This window comes from Falco rusticolus, chromosome 1, assembly GCF_015220075.1.
Source record: "Falco rusticolus isolate bFalRus1 chromosome 1, bFalRus1.pri, whole genome shotgun sequence".
Taxonomy (NCBI): domain Eukaryota; kingdom Metazoa; phylum Chordata; class Aves; order Falconiformes; family Falconidae; genus Falco; species Falco rusticolus.
Window position 1 is genome coordinate 4,286,259 of NC_051187.1, and position 17,617 is coordinate 4,303,875.

General features: G+C 46.4%; 2 protein-coding genes across 3 annotated transcripts; both read left to right on the plus strand.

Moving 5' to 3' along the window:
* The first annotated feature begins 2,674 nt into the window (after positions 1-2,674).
* DDX5 (DEAD-box helicase 5) lies at positions 2,675-9,780 on the plus strand. Of its 2 annotated transcripts, none has more exons than XM_037405557.1 (13): positions 2,675-2,801; positions 4,296-4,461; positions 4,592-4,688; positions 4,774-4,907; positions 5,028-5,093; positions 5,521-5,662; positions 5,742-5,902; positions 6,065-6,237; positions 6,430-6,540; positions 6,771-6,832; positions 6,911-6,970; positions 8,221-8,445; positions 9,016-9,780. In XM_037405557.1, the coding sequence occupies exons 1-13, from the start codon at positions 2,794-2,796 to the stop codon at positions 9,396-9,398; spliced, it is 1,788 nt and encodes a 595-aa protein (XP_037261454.1). In that variant the 5' UTR covers positions 2,675-2,793; the 3' UTR covers positions 9,399-9,780. The 2 variants fall into 2 exon arrangements, with proteins under 2 accessions (XP_037261454.1, XP_037261443.1); XM_037405546.1 differs by having other exon boundaries at positions 2,683-2,825.
* A 2,275-nt stretch (positions 9,781-12,055) lies between these two features.
* Positions 12,056-17,597, plus strand: POLG2 (DNA polymerase gamma 2, accessory subunit). Its single transcript, XM_037405570.1, has 8 exons — positions 12,056-12,537; positions 12,768-12,894; positions 13,044-13,149; positions 13,523-13,696; positions 14,692-14,832; positions 15,671-15,751; positions 16,371-16,471; positions 17,396-17,597. Exons 1-8 carry the CDS (start codon positions 12,075-12,077, stop codon positions 17,559-17,561), a joined length of 1,359 nt encoding a protein of 452 aa, XP_037261467.1. The 5' UTR covers positions 12,056-12,074; the 3' UTR covers positions 17,562-17,597.
* Positions 17,598-17,617: the final 20 nt, after the last annotated feature.

A 17,617-nucleotide genomic window follows, 5' to 3' on the forward strand; every position in this document is an offset into this window, starting at 1 on the left:
CATCAAGACATGCAAAAGTGGAAATAATGGTGCCCCTTACCCTTCAGCTCCTGGAGCATGGTAGAAGCAGCTGAGATCCCAGTTGTGGCTGTAAGAATGACTGGCAGCAAGTAAACATCAGTGACCTTAGCACTAACAGCCTACAGATGTAGATACAGAATCCAAAAGCACATACCACTTTAATAAACACAAAAGGGTTTCTGTGCATGTAAACAAACGTGTATTGGTACTATCAAAATTAATACTAGAACATGGATTCCAGTTTGATAAATAGCTCTGCAAAACTGGATTTGCTTTGCATATGTTGGCTCAAAGTAAGAAGAGAACATGCGAAAATAGATGTTTAACTTAAAAGGGGTGGAACACAAAAATGAAGTTTTTCAAAGAGGGACTCAAAAGGAGTTGCTTGTAGACTAAATTTGTGCAGGCGAGAGGAAGAGGAGGTTTTTGTTTAGTCTTTTCAACCTTAGCAAGGTTAAATGGCACAGTAGCAGCAACCACTAAGCTATATACAAACAAAAAACCGAAAATAAGCTGTGTTTAGCTAAATGTAATAGGCAAGAACAAGGACAGACAGACAATCTGCAGTTTTCACAGCCTTTGAAAAACCTTTTCCAGACTCATCAGAAGCAGGAAGCCTATAGGGTCAGTAAGTATAGAGCATTAAAAGGAGTATTTTGGGTGAAAAATTTGTAACAAGCTGTATTAAATCAGTAACCCCATATGGGGAAAAAAAAGGGGAGGATCCTCTATCAGAAATTTGCAGGGATAATAAAAACCTAGTCAAATTGAAGTTCTACCAAAAGAACAAATTAACAGTAAGAAAAAGTGATTGATGGAGGTGGTATTCCACATTGCTGAGAGGGGAACAGCTGAGGCTATTCATGAACAAAAGATAAGCCTAATTTAGTTGTTACTTTTGAGGAAGCGATCTTGGAAACATGCAGCACTACTCTTTGAAAACCTTGATCCATTCTTGGCAACAATAAAAAAAAAAAGGAAAAAACTTTAGGAAAGAAGATACAACATCAAAAGCATTATGCCTTCATTATGCAAATCTGTATGGGACTCAGATCTTGGATTCTGTGCATTTCTTGTTAAAGAGAAAATGGCAAGGATATTCAGAAGCATGGAACTGCTTTTGAAGGAAAAAGAATTAGATACACTGCAGCCTTAGTTTACAAAGGAGGTGGCTCAGAAGATATTAACGTCTGCAAAGGGTATAAATGAATAGAAAATTGTTACTCACCCTTTCTAATAACTCATTTTGTTTCCTGTCTCTTGTTCTTACTAAGCAGTGTGTTGAAAATGAAAGGAAATGTTTTTCAGGTAGCGTACAATGAAAAGCATGAAACACATTGTCACGGTATCTTAGATGCTAACAGCATAAATAGAACAAAAATGGGAAGAAATGGCCATCAAATACAGTTATTTTTGCCTCAGAAAAGCCTTAAAGCACGGATTGCTAAAAGGTGGGAGGATATAAACAGAGACTGTTGTTACAGCACTTCTCCTTCCTTACTTTTTCATTTGCCACTGCTTGAAACGGGTGGTCTGGCAATATGGCTGCTTGTTTATGTTTCAAGTGTGACCTTTTCTTTTGTGTGCTTAGAGCCTCAGGTAGGAAAACATTCAAGTCATTCCACAAGCTAGCGAGGCAGGGCAGATAAGCAACACAATACCCCCTGGAGTATTTGTTTATTATACACGTGTTTTCTAAAGAGCCCTGTCCTGCAGTGCTCTGGTGCGATGCGCTTCTTGTGACCTTTGATTTGCTTTGCTAGCCCTCTTGTATAATTTTAAAAGATAAAAATAGTAACTGCTTTCAAACCATGTATTTAATATTTATAAAAGGCAGTGGGTAACAGTCTAGAAGCACTGCTCAAAGTAGCATTTAGTAATCTGCCTCCTGTTATGATTGCATCCAACCTGTTGTCCTAGGGACCTGCACATGTAACTCCTTTGGTCTCCCGAAAAGCCCTGGTAGGCACGCAGGCCAATCTGCCAGTCCCTCAGGTATCAGTTATTAGTTACCAAGTGGTAACTTCACTTGAGCCTGGGTTTTGTGTGTGGGAGCACTGGCAGGAGGCTTTTCCCAGGAACAGCTCACACGGCCACAGGTCAGTACGAGGCTCCGAGCTCAGGGAGCGCCACGGTGAGCGGCCAGGTTAGCTCCCCGCCAGGCCCGTCCAGGCCCGAGCAGAAGCCCGCTGCTGCAGGCCAAGCCGCGGGGGGCTCCCCGGACACACCGGGAGACAGCGAGGCGCCGGGCTGTGTTTATCGGAGGCCAGGAGGAGATCTCCACGGCCGCGCAGAGGCAGAGGCCTGCCGCGGTGGCCCTGGCGGCGCGCTAGGCCGCGTTCCGCTGCCCGGCCGGTGGCTCTGCGCAGGCGCGGCCGCTCGCGCCCTGTCTTGCGAGGTGGGGGGGCCACGGGCCCCCGCGGGGGGGGCGCAGGGGGCAGTGACGGCGGCGGAGGCCACGCCCCGGGGAGGAGCGGAACTTCCGGCCGCGAGCGCAGAAGCCGATCGGTCAGCCGCGCCGCGGCCACGCCCACGCAGGAGGGGGCGGGCCCTCCAGCCCGTTTGGGCCGCTTACATAACAGAAGGGGCGGGCTCTGCGCCTGCGTCACCAACCGGTTCCCAGCAGCCCCCGCGGCCCCCCTTATATAACCGGCATCCGGGCGGTGAGGCGCTCTACATTTAGTAGCCCCCACCAACGGCGTCGGATCCTGTGCTACCTTTCGCCACCCACTTTAAGTGACCGGGATCGTCTCGCCCACCGCCACCATCGCCATGCCCGGGTATTCCAGCGACAGGGACAGAGGGTGAGTCCGGGGGCCCGGCCGGCGCTAGCCGCCGCCAGCGTCCGGACTCTTAGACCGACTGTGGGGTTCTAGTGGTTGGTTTTTAGCCGTTTAAGATGGCGGCGAGCCGCGGGGGTCGGGCCCCGGCGCCCTTCTCCTCGGCTCCCTTTGCCTCGGAGCCTCCGGAGCTTCGCGAGGGGAGGCCGAGGGGGGGGAAGTTGCTTGAGGCGCCCTTGGCGGCGGCCGCCGTGCGTGGGCGGCCGCGTGAGCTGGGACGGGGCAGGAGCCATCCGCCTCGACGCAGCCTCCGCTGGTGCGTGGCCGCTTCCGAAGGGCGCGGCGGGGTTGTTTCTGCGGGGAAAAGGGACTCGCACCCCCCGGGGACATACCGCCGGGTGTGGATGGCTCACGCAGCGCTCAGCGCCCCCCTCAGCGGGGGTAGGCTGGGCAGCGGCGGGCTGGCAGCAGGTTTGTGGGTCAGTGGGTTGGCCGGGCGCTCCGTCGATGGCGGAGCCCTGGGGAGGCTCGGTAGGGCGGTTCCCCCCCCCGCCCCCCAGGCACGGCGGCTCCGGCCGCTGCTGGCAGAAGCCGGCCGGCTCCCGCTTTGTGTTGTGTAAGCGGATGTTAATGGCCGGCCCCGCCATGCGGTGACTGAGGGGAAATCAAAATGCCGGCTGCTGCTGCTGCTGCCTTTGTTCCTCCTCCTCCTCCCCCCGCCCAGCTCCGGCTCTAAAATGGCAGCGGCTGGAAAATGTGGCGTAGACAGAAATGAGAGACAAAGGAAACAGCGCTGGCAGGAAGCAGCGGCCACTCTGGGAGCGCGGTGCTGTGCCGGGCAGGCTGGCTCCCGGCGCCTTGCCGGCCGGGCGGGGGCTGGCGGGGGGGAGGGAGCCCCCTGCCCGCATCCAGCTTAGCGGGGCCCCGCGCGGCTCAGCGCCGCTTCCCGCAGCGCCGCGGGGCAGCCGGGACGGGGCTTCGGGCTCAGCCCGTTCTGAACGGGGGGAGCGAACCTCGAATGCTCGTGTGAAACGCACGGCCTCGGAAAACGTCGTCAGCGGGGGAAGGCTGGCTTGCACGATACGAGATAAACGGTGTGTGGGAAAGTTATCCCAAGGTTTTCGAACTGCCCTTGCCCGCTTTCTGCACAAACACGCAATGGGAGTGTCAGTTGGGTGGGAAACCATTTTGATTGTGGGATAATACGAAGGTTTTAATGTCTTCGCCTGTGTTGTAACTTGCCCATGGGCCCTCCGGTTCCATTTCAAGAAAACTGCAAAGATAAATGTTACCTTAGTTTCTGAATACAAATTTTAGCTAGGCAGACTATGGCATTGGCAACTTAACATATGTTTTTTTGGAAGTTTTGATATCCTGTAGGGTGGGGTTTATACATCTGACTTTTTACAGGATGTACTGCAAGGATAGCGGTGAAGTTGTGTAAGAAAAGGACCAAAACAATTCTCTGGAATTCTGTTCTGTGACCTTGTCTAGGTTTGGAGCCCCACGTTTTGGAGGAAGTAGAGGTGGACCTCTCTCTGGGAAGAAATTTGGAAACCCTGGGGAAAAACTCACAAAAAAGAAATGGAATTTAGATGAGCTGCCCAAATTCGAGAAGAACTTCTATCAAGAACATCCTGATGTAGTTAGACGTACTGTGGTATGTTTCCTATCTAACCAGTGTAAAAAGGAAACAGCTGAGCGCAAATGTGCTGATGGTTTGGATGGGGTAACTTAAAGGACAGCTTTGGTATCAAAGCTTATTTCAAATAATGGTTTTTGTCTTGCAGCAAGAAGTTGAACAGTACAGATCAAGCAAAGAAGTCACAGTTAGGGGCCATAACTGTCCAAAACCAATCATAAACTTCTATGAAGCTAACTTTCCTGGTAAGTGAAGACTAACTAGCATACTGGTCAGTCTTCCAGGTTTAATTAAGGCAAAGCCTAAGTTAATTTCAATTTTCTCTTCAAGCAAATGTTATGGAAGTAATCCAGAGGCAGAACTTCACTGAACCAACTGCTATTCAGGCACAAGGTTGGCCTGTTGCATTGAGTGGATTGGATATGGTTGGAGTGGCACAGACTGGATCAGGGAAAACACTGTCTGTAAGTTTTGACTGTAGCCTGGAATACTGCTGGATTTCAGCAGTGAAGGTACAGCCTGGCTTAGTGCAGGCTGAACACTTCTGGAAAGAGATTGTAATGAGACTTATTTTTTCCAAACAGTACTTACTGCCTGCTATTGTGCATATAAATCATCAGCCATTCCTGGAGCGAGGAGATGGACCTATTGTGAGTATTGTAAATGAAAGGAGATCTTAATTTCTGGAGAATGCAATTGGTTTTTGAGTCAGATTGTCTATGATCATAAGAGTGCATAGCTGTATTGTGTTTCTCTGTATGACTAAAATGGTTCCCTGTTTTGTTAGTCTCCCAAGAATATTCTGTAAGCTCTGATTGGATTGTCATTACAATTGTCCCATTTTGGGAACTGCTATTCTCTGGAAGCTAGTGACTTTAAGCTATCTTGGCACACAGCATAGGCTGGTGTTTGGGAACTTGGATGCTAGGTAACTTCGTTTGCTTGTTTGGGTGACCTAAATCCACTTCAGTCCTTCTGTTATTGAAGGAATATGTGACAACCTTTCCTTTCAAAACTAGGGTTGAACTAGGAGCTTCAAATAAGTATTGAACTGAAAGCTGGGCATTTTATTTCTAGTGTCTCGTGCTGGCACCAACTCGTGAACTGGCTCAGCAAGTGCAGCAGGTAGCTGCTGAGTATAGCAGAGCATGCCGTTTGAAGTCTACTTGTATTTATGGAGGTGCTCCAAAGGGACCACAAATTCGTGACTTAGAAAGAGGTATGGATAAGCTTTGATGCCCTTCTGTGTAAGGCAATGTGAAAGCTACTTAGGCTGACTTTACTGCTTGGTTTTTTAGGTGTGGAAATCTGCATTGCAACACCTGGAAGACTTATTGACTTCTTAGAAGCTGGAAAGACCAATCTCAGGAGGTGTACTTACCTTGTCCTTGATGAAGCTGACAGAATGCTTGACATGGGATTTGAACCTCAGATCAGAAAAATTGTGGATCAGATAAGAGTGAGTATAAATGATTCATGCATTTATTGCTGTTGTGCTTGTTAAAGTGTAGTGCCCATTAACTTTTTCAGGCTTGCTTGGGTAGATACCTTTTTTTTGTTGGGTGTTTGGCTTGGCTATATATTCCTTTTGTTACTGTGCTGACCTGGTCTCCTTCTCCAGCCTGACAGGCAGACTCTGATGTGGAGTGCCACATGGCCAAAGGAAGTAAGGCAGCTGGCTGAAGACTTCTTGAAAGAATATGTACACATTAACATCGGTGCATTAGAACTAAGTGCAAACCACAACATTCTTCAGATTGTGGATGTGTGTCATGATGTAGAGAAAGATGACAAGTAAGTAGTCAGCAGGGGCAAAGCAATCTGTGTTCAGTGGCTAGTTTTTAGTTCATGAACTGTGAAACGAATTTGTCCTGATGGATTTTTTTGACACCCATCAGACCACTACAAGTATAAATTTGGGCTGCTTAAACTTGCACGGTACAGTACAAACTAATCCCAGCTTTAATAATAATCTTTCCTTAATAGGCTTATTCGTTTGATGGAAGAAATAATGAGTGAGAAAGAAAACAAAACAATTGTTTTTGTGGAAACTAAAAGACGGTGTGATGATCTCACCAGGAAAATGAGGAGAGATGGGTGAGTGATAGCTGGAACTTCAGTGAGCCACCCCAGCAGTCTGAGCATGCTCCTGATTATTCGTGACCATTTAACTGTGGTGTCAAAACTGTAAAATGGTGATACTAGGTGTCAGTTAAAATACTAAAAGTAACTCTAGAAGCTAATTGGAATTGGTCAGTAGCCCTGTCTTTGACTAATTGAAACTACTGGAGGAATGGTCTTGGGTCAGTGAAGTTCTGTGTTTTCAGGTGGCCAGCAATGGGTATTCATGGTGACAAAAGTCAGCAGGAGCGTGACTGGGTTCTAAATGGTGAGTGTTTTGGCAATTTTGTCAAGGGTATGCTCGGTGTTGCTTAATGAAGAGACTGATGAGCTGTTTCTGTCACAGAATTCAAACATGGAAAAGCACCAATCCTGATTGCTACAGATGTTGCATCCAGAGGTCTAGGTTAGTACAACTCGTAATGCCAGTTGCCCAAAGCTATTTAAAGAAAGTCTATTGCTTTCTTTAACCTCTGCATTTTTCTAAGTTTTCTTCACATAAAGGTGCAGTCTTTGTGGCAAGGCCTAGGCATGACAATCGGAGGACTCGAGGGGGATGGAGGACTAGTGGAAGTGATCGGCTGGCTGCTTCCAGTCAAATAGAGAGGTGAAAGCTGAGAGCATTGTGTGCCAGTAATCTTCAAAAGGCAAAGATCATCCTTTAAACTACTACCCCATAAACTGTTCTCTCATGAAATAAGCAGTTTCATTCACAGTTCACTTTGCCCTGGTATTTCTCTTCTCTCCATGCTTTGCATGATTTGCCATGGTGCAGTACTGTTAGTTTTGTGCATACTGTCTGCTGTGATCTGTGGGTCTTTGAATTTCAGTGAGTTTGCTGAAATGTCGAAGAATATAATTTCAAACTTCAATGTTCAATGAAATTTTTTTCAACCATGAAATGGAGAGAGCAGCTTTAAAATGTACTAAGCCTTGTACAAATTGGTGAGTACTGGCACATGAAATCTGAGAAAAAGCCCACCTCTCACTTTAGCAAGTGGGGCAGGAAAGCAATGGCTTTTCAAATGCCTTTGAAAGTCGAAGTTCCTCCACCTATACATAGTCGTCATGTCGAGACCTGCCAGAGAGAGACACATTCTCAAGTGAACCCTGGCTTCTTGGAAGCGCTTGCCTAGACGAGACACAGTGCATAAAAACAACTTGGTGACTTTGGGGGGACAGGTATGTTTTTCTTGCAGCTGCGGTTCAAAGGTCTTGGCAAGACGAGCAGTGTGGCCCCTTTTTTTTGAGCTTCTAATGAGTGTGTATGTGAAGGACCTTGTATGTTTTTACTCTAAGGTCCTCAAATGAGCACATGAAGAGGCTGCTGTGAGCTTTAGTGGCCCTACTGCAAGAAGCATTCAGATGTCACTTGATGATTTGTAAAGGGGACTCTTGAGTTGGGAATGACAAGCAAATGCATACTCCTTTATGGTAAGGTTTTGGATCACAGGGTGGGTGATGAGACGGGAACAGACGGAGTGTGCATAACTTTCTCTTCCACAATACTCATGCAGAAATGGATGACTCTAACACTGTTCTTTGCAGCCATTATTTCCTTTTAAAGTACTATTGTCTAATGTTTATCTTCGATTTGGCTGTTGTGGTGTGCAAAACTTTGTACCTTGCTTTTTGCCACACTGCAACACTTTACAGATGTGGAAGATGTGAAATTTGTCATCAATTATGACTACCCTAACTCCTCAGAGGACTATATCCACCGAATTGGACGAACTGCCCGCAGTACCAAAACAGGCACAGCATACACATTCTTTACTCCTAACAATATTAAGCAAGTAAATGACCTCATCTCTGTGCTTCGGGAGGCTAATCAAGCCATCAACCCCAAATTGCTTCAGTTGATTGAAGACAGAGGTTCAGGTAAGTACTGTTCTCAACCACAGTGCATACCTTTTGGAGCAAAATGGAAACTCAGATTCCACCTCCAGCATCTCTCCAAAATGGAAGTGGAAGGTGGTTTAAGTACCAGTTTTGGGGACCTGAGAAGGTATTTATTAACACCAGTAGCAAAACCCAACACCCCCTCACCAGAATGCTCCCCGCTGGTGCTGTGGCATGCTTTTGGCTAGTGCTGGCCAAAGGTGCACTTCTGTTTGCCTCACAGTAAAACACTTCAGGGCTCAGTTTTGTGGCTAGGGAAGAGGGATGTAAGCATCCTGCTGGCAAGGTGAAAATGGCTTTTTGCCTTTATGCCACCACTTGTCTTGGAGGGGAGAGTGTGTGACTCTCCTCATAGGTCAGGCAGAATTCCCTATTAAAAGTCTTCACCTGACAAGAGTCCAGTTAGCAACTGGAAAGGATTAGTAGTAGCAGGTTTGCCTTGTTGGGACAGAAAGCTGTTTGGATCTTTTTACTAGCTGAACTCACTTGGCAATATATAAAATGCAGCCTTTTATGATGTATATAACTATGTCTTGTCTTTTTTAATAGGTCGTTCCCGAGGTGATCGACGTGACAGATATTCTGCGGGCAAAAGGGGTGGATTTAGTAGTTTTAGAGAGAGGGAGAACTTTGAGAGAAACTATGGTGCACTAGGAAAGAGAGACTTTGGAGCAAAAACTCAAAACGGGGCCTACAGTGCCCAAAGTTTCAGTAATGGAACTCCTTTTGGAAACGGCTTTGCAGCTGCAGGCATGCAAGCTGGCTTCAGGGCTGGTAACCCTGCCGGAGCTTACCAGAATGGCTATGATCAGCAGTATGGAAGTAACATTGCAAATATGCACAATGGCATGAACCAACAGCAGTATGCATATCCTGCCACTGGTGCTGCTCCTATGATAGGTTACCCAATGCCGACAAGTTATTCTCAATAACTTAGTGTATTTAAATGTCTCAGTTTTTCATAATTGCTCTTTATATTGTGTGTTATCAAAACAGGATAGTTATTTAAGAAATGGGAAATGCAGAAATGACTGCAGTGCAGCAGTAATTATGGTGCACTTTTTCGCTATTTAAGTTGAATATTTCTCTACATTCCTGAAACAATTTTTAGTTTTTTGTACTAGAAAATGCAGACAGTGTTTTCAAAGTAAATGTACAGTGATTTGAAATACAGTTAACAGGAGGCAGTGCATGGCCTTCCAATAAAGATATTTGAAGACCGAATTTTCTTTCAGATGGCAATTTTCTCAACATGTGCACAACTTTACATTAATGGAATGTCAAATGTTTTTATATTAAATTCTAGAAAGGTTTCTCAACTGTGTCTGATTAAACATTTAAGCTTATACAAAAACCAGCCTTGCCTTGATTGGGCTAGATTGCTTAGCATGGCAGGCTCTGCTTTGATGGGGAAGAAAACTAAAGCTGGCTTCTAAGTAACTGTTGGAAACAGTGCTCTTCCTTGTCTCACTAGTGTAGGGCCAGTTTTTGGAGAATACCCACTGGAGTAATGGTATGGCTACAAGTCTTGTGAACCAAAACTGCAGTGGTGTTGCTGATGAGCTGCTACAAGCGTAGGAAGCTTTTTGCAGCACCGTAACTGTCGCCTTCACAGGAGCATATGTGCAGACTAGGCTTGAGTGTAATGTATCTACAGCTGTCAGGCCTTGTGAGTTAGCATGCAGGCTTACTATGAGCTTCAGAGAAATGGGAAGATCTTAGTATTAAAACTTCAAATTATACTAAAACTGGTATTGAGCAGTGATTTCTTTATGGAAGTGGGGGGAGGGAAATGGGCTGTTGACCCATCCACATACTTCACGGCTTTTTTTTTTTTTACTGAAAGTACATGCAAATGACTAGTCTCAAAGCGCAGCCTGTGCTGGGCAGAGCAACAGCATTTTGATGAGATGCATAGCTGGACTAATGTTTGATCCTGGGGTTAAAGTACTTGGCTGCTTTCGAGCATGGTATCCTAAAATTCCAGTTAATGCTGACTTCCAGTTCCTTCCTTTCAGTTGTTTATTGGTAACAATTAGTTGCAAGTTTAACAATGCTCGAACTACAGCTTGATGTATTCAAGGTTGAGTCTGGAAGAATCAAGGCTAAGATTCTAAGTTGTTTTGAACCCAAGTTTGTTCTTTGATGCTTTAGATCTTTTTGGTAGTCCGAGCTTTGCGCTTGGTGATTGTTTACCTCTGAGGTTCAGCCTGTGATGGTCTTAACGGCAGCTTCATGTGCCTCGACCATACACTTCTGCTTTTTCTGTGGAATTCTGGCGGCTGGCTTCATGATCACTTTTTGTCAGAACTTCAGCTGGAGTCCTGAAACTGAAGGTTGAGTATAAAACTAGTTGGCACTGTGGAAAGTCGTTCCTGCTGGTTTTGCAACATTCCCCTTGCCCAGTGCTATCAGTGTTGAAAACAAGGAAGTAAATAGTTGCATATCTTTTGAAATACGATGCATTGATTGCCAGCTTTCCAGGTCGGTTGCCTGAAACAATGCATGGAAAGCTGGTTTCCCTTTTAAGTTTGTTTTAAAGGGGTGTTTAGTATAAAAAAAAAGTAGAACACTTTTTTTAGCTTGTGAATTAAAATGGACTGACTGGGGTCTTTCAACGGTGATGCAGAGGCGGCTTTTTCCCTTGAGAGGGGGGGTGGCACCAGCCAGGTTTGTGAAAGTGAAACCCAGGCAGGTGTTTGCAAATCCTACCGGTTGGAAATGCGCGTTCGAAACTTCACCAGGAAATAGTGGGGAGTGACTCTTCAGGTTTTTCAAGGTTTAGATTCTTGGTGGACTTCAGTGTAATGAAGTGGCCAAATGGGCTACCTTTAGAAGCTGAAGTAATTTTTAAACCTGGAGTTAAGTCAGTCTTGCTTTTAGACACGTGACATGGTTACTGCAGTGTTATTTCTGAGATTATTTTGATGTAACCTGTAAGGCACAACTCGGATAAACAGGACCGTGCCTCGGGACTTTTTTCCTTGCTGTTTCTGAGTGGCCCCGATGCCGGGAAGTGTTCCCTGAGGGGAAGGGCCTTGCTTGGCGGCGCGTACAAACCTGGGCGAAGGAGCTGTACCGGGCCGCTCCGAGGGTACCGGGGGTGCTGCGGGACAGCTGCTCACGGTAACCGCCGCAGAGCCCCGGCCCCCCGCACACCATTACGGCAGCCTGATGGCACCACAGCCCCGCCGGCCGCCGCTGGTCCGGAGCCGCGGTGAGGCACCGATGGAAATTTCCACAGCCCGGTGCCGCCCGCGGCGGGGGCGGAGGCAGCACCGCGCCGCCCCCCCGCTCCCCGCTGGGCGCGGTCTTGCCTCAGGCCCGCTCGGGGGGGGGGGGGCTCCCCCCTGGAACGCCGCTGTGCGGCTGTGATCTGCCCCCCCCTCCGCTATGCCGGGGGCCGCCGCGCCCGAGAGGGAGGCCCGGCGCTGCCACCCGCGGCGGCCCGGCGCCATCTTCCCCGCCGCCGCTGAGGGAACGGGCGGGGGGTGGCGGCCCAGCGCGCACGCGCGGCAGCTGCGCTTCCCGCTCGCGGCTGCCGGGCCGAGCGCCAGCTCCGCCTCCTGCGCGCGGGCCGCGGCGCACGCGCAGTGGCCGCCCCCGCCATGCGGGAGGCGGGGAAGATGGCGCTGGGCTGCCGCCAAGGGTGCCGCTGGTGCGGCCGCGTTCCCCTGCGGCCGGCCGAGGGGCTGGGGCCCGGCGTCCCGGCGCGACGCTACGCGGCGGCAGGCGGCCGTGAGGCGGCGAGCGGGGCGGAGCTGCTGGAGGTGTGCTGGCGGCGGCACTTCCTGCGGGGCGGCGCCGAGCCGCAGCCCTGGCGCGCCTACCTCAGCGGCTGTCACCCGGGCTTCGGGCCGCTGGGCGCGGCGCTGCGGGCCAACCTGGCGGCCCAGTGGTGGGACTCGGCGCTGGCCTTCCGGGAGCAGGTGTTCGCGGCCGACGCCCCGCTCCAGGGCCCGCCCGCCGGGCAGGGGCTGCGCCTGCTGCGGCCGGAGGCGCTCGGGGACCGGCGGCCGGGCGGCGCGGCGCTGGGGGCGGCGTGGACGCTCCGCGAGAGCCTGCTGCCCGGTACGTGCCGCCGCGCCTGCGGGAATTACGGGAGCGTGGTCCTGAGCGGGTGCGGCGGGCATCGGGCTGAATCCCGGGCCGCGGGCTGGTCGTACGGCCGGCCCGTGTGTGTTGCCTGGGTTGCGTTTGGTAGAATTAAAAAAAAACCAACCCAAAAAAAACCCCAAAAACAAAAAAACCAACTAAAATTTTCCTGTGGCTGCTAAAATGAGCCCTTTGCCTTTTGACAGGTGCTTTGGCACAATATGTGAGCTGCTTAGAACTGGTGAACAAGAGGCTGCCTTGTGGCCTTGCTCAGGTTGGAGTATGCTTCCACTCCCTTCCAGAAAGCGAACAACACAGCGAAAACCTTACCAGGTAGAGTAATTAAGCGATTAATCCCCTTTCCTTACTTAAACCAACTGTTTGCATTTGTTTTTCTTTTGGATTATTTTTGAATACAGTCTCTTGCCTTTTCTCTGTTATTTTTGAAGGAGTTAACTTGCTGCCCTTGCTATTGTTTAAAGAATAGGCGAAAGGACCGCGTCTTTGCTTGCATGGTTTAGTTCTCCCAGAACTGCAGGACAGTGGCTCGATTACTGGTTACGCCAGAGGCTGCAATGGTGGAGAAAGGTAACAGCAGCATTCCCCTGGGAAATCTCAGCCTGCTCCCTTATATCAGAGTGGGGGAGCAGACACCCCAACTGGTTTTACAGCGTTGCATTGCTGGCCTGTTCTTGTCACTGAAATACAGGCATTTCTTGTGAGAAACCAAAAAGCTAACAAAGTTTATGGTGAACCTAAGTATTTTATAACATGACTTGCAGAAAGGCAAATGCTTTGTGTCTGTAAGTGATTTGAGATCAAAATGCTGTAAAACAACAAAGAGATTGGGACTGTAATTCATAAAAATCTTTTACTGAAAATCACAGACTTCAGCTTGCGTTACAGACTTTATTTTGTTCAATACAGTATGCACAGTAGTGATCACCTCTTTTATTTTCAGTTTGCAGTAGGCCCATCTAACTTCAGCAGCACCGACTTTCAGGATGAAGAAGGAAGGAAAGGATTTCATTTACACTACAGCTTTCCTTGGGGGACAGAAACAATAGAAACGTTGACGAACCTTGGTGATACTGAACTGTTACAGATGTATCCAGGGGATAGTTCAAAATTACTTGTAAGCTTTACTGTATTAAAAACTTTTTCTGATGAAGATGATAACGTGTGAGAGAAATGGTTTCTTTGCTGGTCCAGTTGCTTAGCGTGCGACTTTTTATTCTTTTGTTGTAAAAGCAGTACAATTGCTACTCTCAGTCAGACCTTCATTTTCAGAAGCAGGTAAAATAGAGTTTTGGGGTTTTTTTGGCAAGGAGTTCATTCTTTGAAGTTAGAAATGAGCTATATTGACAGGACAGCTGCATAGCCTTTATCTGTATGTGTGAGTAGATGTCAGACAAACGCAGTGTGAACTTTGCATCAACAAGAACCTGTAGATGTTCTTTCTGTAGCTTGTCCAATTCCAGATATATAGATGTATACATGGATTAATGCATTATAAACGCTGCAAAAGGCTTTATAGAAGTTACCATGCTCAGAAGGGCGAATGGACCAGAGGGAAACTTTTCTGCTGGATATATCGTAGAGGACAAACTTATAACGTGTGACAGTGTTTGAAAAGTCAGGCTGAACAGATAAAACAAGGGTAACTTGGTATTTTAGCAGTAAATTGCAACCTTCTCCTCATGGCAGGCCTGTCTGCTGTCCTGGTTTTGCAGTTTGTTCCTATACAGAAGGCAGAAGACTGTAATGTTACCTACATGACTGTGGGGGCAGATCCTTGTGGTCTCTAGGAAGTAATCTACAAATCTCCAAAAGAAAATGCAGAATTTAAAGTATTTAAAGTATTTGCTATAGAATGAAATTTATGGTCTGTGAGGCAGGACAAGAAAATAATCCCTTCCTGCTCTGATCTTCTGATTTCCCCGGGGTTACAGTCTTGCCTAGTTACTGTTACACTTCTAAGATTGCTGGTAACTTTTTTAAATGTGTCTGATTTTATTTGAAGTGTAGTAAGGGTGTTTGAGGGCAGTGCTGCCCCATACATTTAAAGTAAACAAATGGCTTTTTGGGACAGTCTTTGAGGTATCCCTGTGTGGGTTTTTTTCTCTTCAGGGCCGAGATGGAAGGAAGAATGTTATTCCTCACGTTCTGTCTGTGAGTGGCAACCTGGACCGAGGAGTATTAGCATATCTCTTTGATTCTCTACAGCTAGCTGAGAATCCACTAACAAAAAAGAAAAATTCACAGAGAAAGGTAAATTTCTGTAGAAGGTGTAAGGAAAGTCGTAAGTACACAAACCCACAGGCAATGTGGTGAATTCGAGCGTGGCAGTATCTCTCTTTTCCACATCACCATGCTCTGTTCCCTTCCCCAGCCGGGGCAGACAGAAGGCTTCTTACTGGTAGCGATAGGCTGGCCGCAAGGACTGCCTCTGCGGTCCTTTTCACTCACATAAGCAATTTTTCTCTCATTCTGAGGTCACCTTTTCTGCTTTACCTTCTTTTTCTCTGACGAGTGGGTAGGCTCTTACCATGCAAGTGGATGGAGTTAAGAGGAATTGGAATGTAGCTCTTGTGCTGGGAAAGAGGAGTGTTTCTCTTCCAGCAGCATTTGAAGGTGGCTGAGTAGAGTAGGAAAAGTGGTTTGCAGGTGGTAGTGGGGCTTTTCCCTGTGGACCATTGTTATTCCCACTTCTACCCTGGTTTTCAGAGTGCCAGCTTTCAGAAGCACTTGTTAATCAAACAGCTGTTTGGCCTTTAAGAACAGGCACTAGACTGGATGGTAACTGTCTGCTGGGCTGTCTCTGATCACTCTGGCTCCATTAAAAAGGATGGAGCTCTGCTAAAAAAAAAGTCATCTCTTCTCTGGGGCTCAGCCAAAACAGAGTGATTTCTGCCGCACTAACCTATCTGGCACATGTACTAGTTATATTAAATACAGCTTGCTTCTAATTTAAGGTTTTGTACCATAAGAAAATTTTTGCATGTCTAGAACCTTAATTTCAGTGAAAAAAAATCAGTATTTCCTAGTTCTGTTTAGAATTTCACACTAAATACATTTAGTAATCTATTGCTTTTTGTAAAATCATTAGGTACTTAAGCTTCATCCTTGTTTAGCACCTCTTAAAGTGGCCTTGGACGTAGGAAAAGGTCCAACAACAGAGCTGAGGCAGGTACGTTGTAAGAAAGTATTTTAATTTTGAGCATTGACTCTCCATGTAACTGTCTGTTACAACTCGGACGCTGTTTATGTCGGGAAAAATCATGCTGCTGTTTTGATTCTTGGAGACTCATGGTTGTAGATGAGTTGTACAGATTTTACGGTGCTTCTGCTGTGCAGCTTGTAAGTCGTAGTCGAAGGAGTACATGCAGACAGCAAGCAGTAGATGTCTTCCTTGTGTTAACACGCTGCTTTCAGTGCTGTTAGTGGAGTTGATACTTGTTCCATGCAAAATTAAGGAAAATATGTAACACAATTCCTATCTGCTTCTTAATCTTTCAGAATTATCTTAATGCATGGGTCACGTCCTCAGAAGGATTTTTAAAGTTTTTATTTAAGTCAGTCATTAAGCCAGTCCCCACAGAAGGGAGGAAACACACTGGCATGTTTTTACATAGAGATGGAGACTTAATTGCCAGGCTGCTTACTACTTTGCGATTATTTCAGCCAGAAAATTAACACCAGCTAGGAATGCTAACACTGCAAATGCTAAAGTTGTAGTGGCTTCTTTGTACAGTATTTCAAACCCTCAAAAACTGTCTTTTAACTTTCATTTTTAAAAATAAACACAGGTTTGTCAAGGATTGTTCAATGAACTGTCAGAAAATAGAATTTCTGTATGGCCGGGTTACCTTGAAACCGTGCAGGTATCTCTGGAACAGCTTTATACAAAGTAAGGAGAAACAGTCTTTTGTAAATTAAACTGTGAAGGTGAAAAATGACCTTTGTGGACTAGCGAAAATATGCCTGTTGTCAGTAAGAAGTCACTGAGGGCAGTAACCACATGACTGAAGGCATGCATCCCAGACTATAAACTTGGATTCAATTAGTTTTATTACAAAGAGCAATGTTAGATCATTTTATAAGTTAAGTGAAGTGTAAGCCTTTCACATGTTATTGTTACTTCCCTGGAACTGTGAAATGCCCTTTTGAGACTCTCCTATTGAAAATGAAAATAGATTTCTTGAGATGAGTCATAAGCTCATAGAACTGTTTCCTGCCCTCACCCCCATTTTCTGCATCTGGACTGGTTCTGTGTTTCATTCTAAAGTACAATTTCAGATAGCACCCTGTGTCTAGCCTTGAAGTTCTTTCAGGTCTGAAACTGTTAACATTGTCGTTTGTGATGGAATTACTTGTGGAAATAAAAATCTGCTATTCCGTTTGAGGGCTTCATATGTGATTTATTGATCAGGAGTGAATTTTGAACATATCACTGCTCAAATCAATGGATCTTGAGCATATTGATGAATATTTTTTCCCCGAAAGAAAATAAATACGACTCTTTGTTCATGTGCAGTAGTCTTCAAAGTAAGTCTGGCTATTAAATAACAGAAGAAAGATGTATTCTGCTTCTACAAAAATACTCTTGTATTAGGTCACTAAATAACATTCTTTAAATTGTTTAGTTACTTTAGAACATACAAAGACATGTAATCAGGTAGGCAAGGAAAGGCACAAGAAAACTGGTGTCTTCACACTGGACTTAGTGCAGTGTAGCAAAAGTAAGTTTTTATAGCTTGTGATCACTTATACATAACTTAGCTGCATTTTTTGTACACCAAAAGCAGTAACAGGTGCGCTCTCTTCTTTGCAGGTATGATGAGATGAGTGTTCTCTTCATGATCTTGATAACTGATGCCACTTTAGAGAATGGAGTAGTCCAGCTGAGAAGCAGAGACACCACCATGAAGGAAATGATGCACATTTCCAGGCTGAAGGACTTTTTAACTAAGTATGTAACAGCAGCCAAAAATTTGTAAACTTAAATTCACTGAGTAAAAGGAATTTCTTAAACATCTGTGCCTGAACTGTCTTC

What these genes read in the sequence shown, in the direction of transcription:
- POLG2 (XM_037405570.1), top strand. Translation starts at nt 12,075, where the DNA reads ATGCGGGAGGCGGGGAAGATGGCGCTGGGCTGCCGCCAAGGGTGCCGC. An exon ending in AGAAAAATTCACAGAGAAAG is followed by an intron (nt 14,833 to 15,670) that starts GTAAATTTCTGT and finishes TAAAATCATTAG; the next exon opens with GTACTTAAGCTTCATCCTTG. An exon ending in CAACAACAGAGCTGAGGCAG is followed by an intron (nt 15,752 to 16,370) that starts GTACGTTGTAAG and finishes AAATAAACACAG; the next exon opens with GTTTGTCAAGGATTGTTCAA.
- DDX5 (XM_037405546.1), top strand. Translation starts at nt 2,794, where the DNA reads ATGCCCGGGTATTCCAGCGACAGGGACAGAGG. An exon ending in AGCGAGGAGATGGACCTATT is followed by an intron (nt 5,094 to 5,520) that starts GTGAGTATTGTA and finishes TTTTATTTCTAG; the next exon opens with TGTCTCGTGCTGGCACCAAC. An exon ending in AAATTGTGGATCAGATAAGA is followed by an intron (nt 5,903 to 6,064) that starts GTGAGTATAAAT and finishes CTCCTTCTCCAG; the next exon opens with CCTGACAGGCAGACTCTGAT.